The sequence below is a fragment of the Rhinopithecus bieti genome, unplaced genomic scaffold (assembly GCF_001698545.2).
Source record: "Rhinopithecus bieti isolate Rb0 unplaced genomic scaffold, ASM169854v2 scaffold_14826, whole genome shotgun sequence".
In the NCBI taxonomy this organism is placed as follows: domain Eukaryota; kingdom Metazoa; phylum Chordata; class Mammalia; order Primates; family Cercopithecidae; genus Rhinopithecus; species Rhinopithecus bieti.
Genome location: NW_016808328.1, coordinates 1,605,095 through 1,614,018, shown reverse-complemented (window position 1 = coordinate 1,614,018; position 8,924 = coordinate 1,605,095). Strand labels below are relative to the sequence as shown.

General features: G+C 48.0%; 1 protein-coding gene across 1 annotated transcript in view; it reads left to right on the top strand.

The window, feature by feature from the left end:
- The first annotated feature begins 6,575 nt into the window (after positions 1 to 6,575).
- The window catches only part of ELOA (elongin A), an 18,560-nt gene continuing 16,211 nt past the window's right edge, over positions 6,576 to 8,924 (top strand). Inside the window, exon 1 of the mRNA XM_017886474.1 lies at positions 6,576 to 6,982. Within this exon, the coding sequence (XP_017741963.1) occupies positions 6,830 to 6,982 (153 nt within the window). The 5' untranslated portion in view covers positions 6,576 to 6,829. The remainder of the gene's footprint in view (positions 6,983 to 8,924) is intronic.

Here is an 8,924-nt window from a genome sequence, read left to right as displayed (position 1 = left end):
AGCAGAGGTTGCAGTGAGCCAAGATCATGCCATTGCATTCAGCCTGGGTGACAGAGCAAGACTTCATCTCAAAAAAAAAAAAAAAAAAAAGATGTATGTAAAGGTAGCACAGAGCTGGGCCACTGAGAGGGGCCCCACAAATGGCAGGCATTCCCAGCCCCTTTTGGGCTGTTGCTTTCTTCTTCCCTACTTAACTCAGTAGTTTTTAATCTTTTATTTTTTTAAGAGAGGACAGAGACATAGACCCCTTTGAGAATTTATAATCTGTGGACACTCAAATTCACAGGGTTCAGAGACATCTGCCAATATTGGGGATGAAAACTTAATCAATCAAATCGGTCAGTTGCTCCTCCTTCCTCTCCCTCCCCACTCTCCTTTTTTGCTTTTTTCTGTTATCCCCATCATTTCTAGGCTAGTTGCCTTTAGCTCACACATTTGTTTTGTTTTGAGATGGGGTCTCACTATGTTGCCCAGGCTGGAGTGCAGTGGCTATACACAGGCATGATCCCACTACTGATCTGCATGGGAACTTTCACCTGCTCCATTTTTGACCTGGACCAGTTCACCCATTCTTAGGCAACCTGGTGGTCCCCAGCTCCCTGGGGGTACACCTTATTGATGCTAAACTTAGTGTGGACACCTGATTGGTACAGTACACTACAACGCAGAACTCCTGGGCTCAGGCGATCCTCCTGCCTCAGCCTCCAGAGTAGCTGGGACTACAGGTGCATGCCACCATGCCTAGCAGCTCACACTTTGTCTAACAACTTTGTTCCAAGGGCACTCTCAGCAAAGACCACAATGACATTCTCAGTTTCTGGGGCTGAGGGCATGGTGTCACTTGTTTCCTAAATATCAGTTTACTCATCAGTAAAATGAATATTGTTTACAGCACTTTGCCAAGTGTTTTCTCATGTGATCTGTACAACAATGCTGGAAAGCAGAGTTTTCATTCAATTCAGTAAATATTTATGGAGTGCTGGCCAGGCGCAGTGGCTCACGCCTGTAACCCAGCACTTTGGGAGGCTGAGGCAGGCAGATCACCTGAGGTCAGGAGTTCCAGACCAGCCTGGCCAACATGGTGAAACCCTGTCTCTACTAAAAATATAAAAATTAGCTGGGTGTGGTGGCAGGCGCCTGTAATCCCACCTATTCCGGAGGCTGAAGCAGGAGAATAACTTGAATCCAGGAGGTGGAGGTTGCAGTGAGCCGAGATCCTGCCATTATACTCCAGCCTGGATGACAAGAGTTAAACTCCTGTCTAAAAAAAAAGAAGTGGAGCGTCTACTAGGTAACCAGGCACTGTTTTAGCTACAGTGATGTCTCATGGAGTTTACATATTGGGAAGAGACTTTAAAAAGTGCCTCTTAAGTGCACTATGTGCCACTTAAGTAAGGTAATTTCAAATTGTTTAAGTGCTGTAACAAAAATAAAACAAGATAAAGAGCTAAGGGAAGGCCTGTAGACAGGCTTCCACCTGGATACAATTTATATAAGTCTATAAAGTTTAACAGTATCAAAGTATACTTGTTACTTTTAATTTTTTTTTTTGAGACAGAGTCTCCCTCTGTTGCCCAGGCTGGAGTGCAGTAGCACTATCTCAGCTCACTGCAACTTCCGCCTCCCCGGTTCAAGCAATTCTTCAGCCTCAGCCTCCCGAGTAGCTGGGACTACAGGCATGTACCACCATGCCTGGCTAATTTTTGTATTTTTAGTAGGAACAGGGTTTTGCCAAACTGGTCTTGAACTACTGACCCCAGGTGATCCACCTGCCTCAGCCTCCCAAGTGCTGGGATTACAGGCGTGAGCCACTATGCCCGACCTACTTTTTAATTTTAATGGTAGCTTTTTTTTTCCCCTAGTAAATACAGATTCTCAGTAGACTGCTCTCCATGAGCAGAGAGAAGGCTATGTTCTACCCTCTTTTGACAAAAGGCCTCAGAGGGTATCTAGGTGTGATATCCTTAAATTGTTAGTGGAAAGTTTCATCTACCTTTCAAGGCATTCTGTGAAAGTTGTGGATTTTGAATCTCAAACACTACACCCTGGAGCTGGCAGTCTCCGTGTGCCATTATTGTATTTGAAGAGGGTGAATTCAGTTTGTGAAACCCAAAAAGATGCCATCCGTCAGCAAATAAACAACTGAATGTTGGTTGAAGGATGTGAAACAAAGATGAGTGTAGTCAATTCAGAAACATGAACCCCTGGGGAAGAGAACAGTGGCCACAGCTGTGCAGAACAAAATTGGCTAGATGGGCCGGGTGTGCTAGCTCACGCCTGTAATCCCAGCACTTTGGGAGGCTGAGGCAGGTGAATCACCTGAGGTCAGGAGTTCAGGACCAGCCTGGCCAACATAGTGAAACCCTGTCTCTACTAAAAACACAAAAATTAGCTGGGCATGGTGGTACACACCTGTAATCCCAGCTACTGGGGAGGCTGAGGCAGGAGAATTGCTTGAGCCCAGGAGGCAGAGGTTGCAGTAAGCTGAGATCGTGCCAATGCACTCTAGCCTGGCTGACAGAGTGAGACTCTGTCTCAAAAAAAAAAAAAAAAAAAAAAAAAAAAAAAAAAAAAAAAAAAAACTGGCCAGATTGAGGATTTTATATCTTGCTTTACAGCAGCACACTATATTTTCGTTACCAAGGCAATGCATTTTCCCTAATAATTGCTGCCTTTTCTAAAAGACCTATTATATGCCAATTACTTGACATATTAATAAGCGTCAGGATATCTATACAGTAGGAGGAAACAATTTCAGGAAGTTTAAGTAACTTGATCAGGAGCCGTGGCTAGCATTAGTGGAACTGGGATTGGAGCCCAGGTTGTCACTAAGCCGCAACCTTTGTTCTTTACACCACCATCCAAGCAACTTCAGATGCTGCCTACTTGCTAAGATAGAGTGGCAGACCTCTCAGGCAGGAGAGGTCCAAGGAGGAAGCCCGCTTGAGCCAGTATGCCTCACTTAGCACACTGTCAGGCCCACAGAATCTTACTTGACTGTTTTATGAAAGGGCTTCTCTCTGCTCTGAGGACAAGATGGTTGATTTTGTTTTCTTTTTTTTTCTTTTTTTTTTTTTTGAGACAGTTTCGCTGTTGTTGCTCAGGCTGGAGTGCAATGGTACGATCTCAGCTCACTGCAACCTCCACCTCCCAGGTTCAAGTGATTCTCCTGCCTCAGCCTCCCAAGTAGCTGAGATTACAGGCACATGCCACCACACCCGGCCAATTTTTTTTTTTTTTTTGAGACAGAGTCTTGCTGTTGTTGCCCAGGCTGGAGTGCAATGGCACAATCTCGGCTCACTGCAACCTCCGCCTTCTGGGTTCAAGCAATTCTCCTGCCTCTGCCTCCTGAGTACCTGTGATTACAGACAGGTGCCACCACGCCGGGCTAATTTTTTGTGTTTTTAGTAGAGACAGGGTTTCACCATGTGGGCCAGGCTGGTTTCGAACTCTGGACCTCAGGTAAGCCACCCACCTCAGCCTCCCAAAGTGCTGAGATTACAGGCATGAGCCACCGGGCCCGGCCTGAAATTTTTTAAACTTGTTTTTCAGTGTTTTAAATCACCCTAATGCTAGCCAGCCTAGGATGACTTTTTTACAAAATTAAAATACCTTTAAGTTATTTTCATTATAAAAATAGATCAGATTAGGTGCAGTTGCTCATGCCTGTAATCTCAACACTTTGGGAGGCTAAGGTGGGAGGATCACTGGAGCTCAGGAGTTCAAGACCAGTCTGGGCAACCTAGTGAGACCTTTTCTCCACAAAAAATAAAAATACAAAAATTAGCTGGGCATGGTGGCGTACACCTGTAGTCCCAGGCTGAGGCAAGAGGATTACTTGAGCCCAGGAGGTCAAGACTGACAGTGAGCCGTGAATGTGTCACTGCACTCCAGCCTGGGCAACAGGGTGAGACCCTGTCTCAAAAAAAAAAAAAAAAAAAAAAGAGAAGACTATACTTGCTGCAAAACTTCAAAAAAGCATACGGAGCAGATGACAGCCTCCTTGCCCATCCTTCTCCCCTAGTATAGCCTTGAACTCAACTCCTGAACAGAATAGGATGGGTCTTTTAGTTACTTTCGCAGAGGGCTCTGTAGTGCTAATAAGAGAGCTGAGGAGCCCCTCTCAGGTTTTCAGATGACACGCCAGGCTAGCCTTAAATTTAATAATATTTCAGTTTTCAAGAAACTTACTGAATCTCACCTATGTGCTCAATGTTGCCGATCCAAGATGGGTAAACAGCCTCTGCCCTTAGGGAACTCATTCCTGTGTTGAACACTAGTGTGTAAACCAAGGATTACAATGGTAATCCCCCAGTGAATACATACAGAGTACCAATTTTAGAAGTGGTTGAAAACTTTTTTTAAAAAATCAGAGAATTACACATGTATAATTAGCTGCTCATCCTAGAAGTCATATATCCAGACCAGGCATGGTGGCTTATGCCTGTAATCGCAGCATTTTGGGAGGCTGAGGTGGGTGGATCACGTAAGGTCAGCAGTTTGAGACCAGCCTAGCCAACATGGCGAAACCCTGTCTCTACTAAAAATACAAAAATTAGCCAGGCACGGTGGTGCATGCCTGTAATCTCAGCTACTCTGGAGGCTGAGGCAGGAGAACTGATTGAACCTGGGAGGCAGAGGTTGCAGTGAGCCCAGATCTCACCATTGCACTCCAGCCTGGGTGACAGAGCAAGACAGTGAGACTCTCTCTCTCTCTGAAAAAAAAAAAGTCACATATCCAAATGTAAGAGTATTTTGCAGGTAAGCCTGACTCAGGCTGACATAGGAGTGGCTGTGGGGGAGCAGTGCACCCACTCCAGGATCCCCCAGAAACATTCATTGTTTTGTTTCTCTCTCTTTTTTTTTTTTTTTTTTTTCTGTTGCCCAGGCTGGAACACAGTGGTGCGATCATGGCTCACTGCAGTCTTGATCTCCTGGGCTCAAGTGGTTCTCCCAACTCAGCCTCCCAAGTAGCTGGGACCATAGGCACGCACCACCATGCCTGGCTAATTTTAAAATTTTTATATTTTTTGTAGAGACTGGGTCTTACTATGTTACCTAGGCTGGTCTCAAACTCCTGGGCTCAAGCAATCCTCCTGTCTTGACCCCCAGAGTGTTGCGATTACAGGCGTGAGCCACTGTGCCCAGTCTCATTGTTTCTTTGCATTTTGGTTATTGAACTCTCCCTGGGTAACATTTGCAGAATGTTCCATGTGTCCCGAGTATGTGCCAGTCCAATTACTCAGCAATTCTGCTTCAAGAATCAGTCTGTATTCCATTACACCAGTGCTACATTTTCAAAATGGAAGGAATATAAAATGTAAAAGTATTTGCTATGCAGAGGAGGGAGACACTACTGCTGGGACTAGAATCGAAGTTTTCTCACACCCAGTTCAATGCCTTTTCCACAGCATCCCTCAGTTGAGCCTTAGGGCACCAAGTGGATGGTCATTAGTCTTGTATGGACTTGATATCCAATGCTGATTATAAGGTCTAGATGATGCTAGGTGGCAGAGATTCAAAGTTGGACAGGTCGGTTACTGTACTTGATAAATAAACAGTCCAGTGGCAAGACAGATAAATAAACGGACCATTTACACCCTGAAAAGGTGGTCAGTTGCTTAGGGAACTGGGGGAGGGGCACCAAATGGAGGAGTGGGGACATGGTAGGGAGGGCTTTTCAGCATAGTGAGTGAATGAATGCTCACTGGAAGAAACAACTTGTGTTTAAGGTGTTTTTGTTTCTTCCAGAGCTGGAATCTGGAAGAATTTCTGGGCTTTCCTGCTTTGAGGGAGAGATCAGGCTAGGTGCATTGCCAATTTGCTGCTGAAGCTCTGATTAGGTTCTACTTTGATCTGATCAAATGAGATTTAATCAATGCTGGTACTTTAAGTCAGTTTGCAACTATTTAGTTGCTCTTTTTAGTGGTAATACCAGTAATGGTAAAACTTAGTGCTTCTAGGATGAGAGTAGGCAGCCTGAAGAATGGTATCTTGGGCTCTTCTGATTCAAGCCCTACGGCTCATTGGCAGGTCATCAGAGGAAACATCTATCTATCTGTCCATTCATTCAAGAAGTATTTATTTGGTGCCTATGTGCCAGACACCGTGGGGAAAACAAGACACATGGGCTATTATTGCCTCTTGGAAGGAACTAAGCTGTTTGGATTTTGACAAATCCCTTTCTCTGGGCCTCAATTCCTCGACCTGTTCAGAAATGTGCGCTCACAGTGGTCCTAGATATCTTAGATTCAGGTTCCATTTTCATTTCTTTCCTGTTCTGCGGCCATCTGCAAGTTAATTTGATCTCCTTGAACCTCAGTTTCCTCATCTGTAAAATGAAGATGATACAACTCGTTTCATCAGGTTGTACTGAGGCTGGAAAATATAGTCTTAACTACTGACGCATCGTGTGCTCAGCCTAGTGTGGCTGCTACCGCGAGCACCTGCGGACTCCTAGGGCGGGCACCAGCCCGGGACCCCTGACAGGGTGTTCATTAGGGCGTGGCTAAGCCCCGGGAGGGGGAAAGCGTTAGGATTTATAAAGCCAGAGTCTGGCGTGCTGGCCTCATTCCGTCTTGAACTAGACCCTGGAGAGGTCTTCCAGGCTTGGGCTCAGCACGCGAGCACCGGGAGCTGGGGTGCCGGCGGCGGAGGCGCATACGGCCCGAGCAGCCCCCAGCCCTCAGCGCGCACACCTGAAGTCGTGAGTGGCCGCTGGGTGGGCGCTGGGGACCCGGCCCTGGGGGCGGAGCCTGTGGCCCGCCGCCCCCCGCACACCCCAGCCGAGGCCCGGAAGGGGCCAGGCGCGCTTCCGTCTCCGCCGGGGATGCACGGAGGGCGGAGCTGCGGCCCGAGGACGCGACGCGAGCCCAGTTCCGGCGAGGAGGCCGCGCCAGTGACAGCGATGGCGGCGGAGTCGGCGCTCCAAGTTGTGGAGAAGCTGCAGGCGCGCCTGGTCGCGAACCCCGACCCTAAGAAGGTGAGCGAGGGGGCGGCGCGTAGCGGGGTGGGCGTTGGGACGGTGCGGGCCCCGTAACGGTCGCGGCCCGGGCGCGGCGGGGTTCGGGGACTGGGACCCTGAGCCAGGCCCCACGGGGCTGGGGTCGTGAAGTTCGCGGCCATTGGCCGCTGCTCGCGCGCTGGGACCCAGTGCCGCGGGACGCGGGGCCCCGGCCGCTCCCCCTCCCTCACGGGCCCGGGACGGGGGCGCGCCCGGTGTGGACACCGCGTGCCCAGCGCTTCCTCCCAGAGGCGCTCCCGTGGCGTCCCGAGCCAGCTGTTTCCTGCGGGAGAGCGCGCCCGGGGCGGGAGGGCGCTGGCCACCGCCTCGCTGGCCGCCCGGTGCCTGCGCTGGTGTCCGGCTCCCCGCGGAGCGGCGCGGACTCACCAGCGGGTGCGTGTTCGCTGGGAGGAGACCGGGCGCCCGAACGCTGCGGAGCCTGTGCTTGTGGTGTCGTCCGCGCCGCTCGGAGACGCGGTTACTGCTCTCCGGCTGGATATCAGGACGTGGACCTTTCGCTTTCTCAGTGAATCCCTTTCAAAACAGAATAAAGCCTCACGTCCCCTAGGCGTACTCCTGAAAACTTAAGTTGAAATTGAAAAAGAGGCGTGGGCCCGGGGTTGGAAGTTGCAGCTAGGTTTCCTTTTGGCGATTAATAGGAAGGTAGAAGCTACCGTTTCTCGTTGTTCGAATGATGGGCAACTATTTTTAATTGTAGTTAACTAGTTTTTGTTGTTTATTGTACAAACTGAACATTAAGTTAAAAGCGTTCTTGTACCTTTCCGTCTTTCTGTCACTCCTCCGTGGTCTCCAGGAGACAGTCTGGTGGTTGTCAGTATTATTTGTTTTCTTTGAGACCAGTCTTGCTCTGGTCGCCCAGGCTGGAGTGCAGTGGCGAGATCTCGGCTCCCTGCAACCTCCGCCTCCTGGGTTCAAGCAGTTCTCTGCCTCAGCCTCCCCAGTAGCTGGGATTATAGGCGCCCGCCACCACGCCTGGCTAATTTTTGTATTTTTAGTAGAGACGGGATTTCACTGGGTTGGCCAGGCTGGTGTTGAACTCGGCTGTCAGGATTTTTTAAGTGGAAATACAACACTACGTGTTTGGCATTCTCCGTCATCATTCTGGCCGGGGCGGGCAGTTCTTGGAGTTGGAGCTCAGTCCTGGTGGAAGAGGAAGTCGTGAAGGGAGCGCTAGGGCCGTGGGGGAATGGCTTTGCTGAGCCTCTTCCTCACCTGCTGTTTCCTAGGACTAACCTGAAAGGCTAAGGTACCAGGCTGAAAGTCAGTGCTCAGAAGATACCAATCGTCGTTCTTCGGGTTTTTTTTTTTTTTTTTTTTCTTGAAGAGCCACTTTCTCTTTACCTTGTTCTAGCCTGTTGGAGGTAGGGTTTCTCCAATTCCAAAGGCCATATACAGCCTCTCACCATCAGACCACTTTTTAAGGCTTCTCATTCATACCTAGCTCGAAGATTCACTTCAGGAAGCCATTTTAGTTACAAATCTGGGAAAACTTAAAATGCTTTCATTGTGCCATATTTTCTGTTGCAGCTTCAGTACCGTACCTAGTGGTCAGGCATGCTTACAAGTTTCTTTTTACAGTAACCCCTTGTGGACGTCTAATAAATGGTCATTATTTTAGTACTAGTTTGTTTTCCTAAACACTGTAAGATCTGTGACTGACGTTTGATACCTTAAAGCAATGCCATATAATAACTACCTCCATTTGTTCTTTATTTCTGTCAGATAAAAATGTTCTATGTAGTGTCTACAGTCTTTTTTTTTTTTTTTTTTTAACTAGAATTTAGATTTGGAAGTAGTTTTTCTATTGGTTGATTTGCATGAAATATAAAATTAGGAAAAGGCTTATTCCACCTTAACCTAGTTGAATTATTAAGGTTTTTTTTTTTTTTTTTTTTTTTTT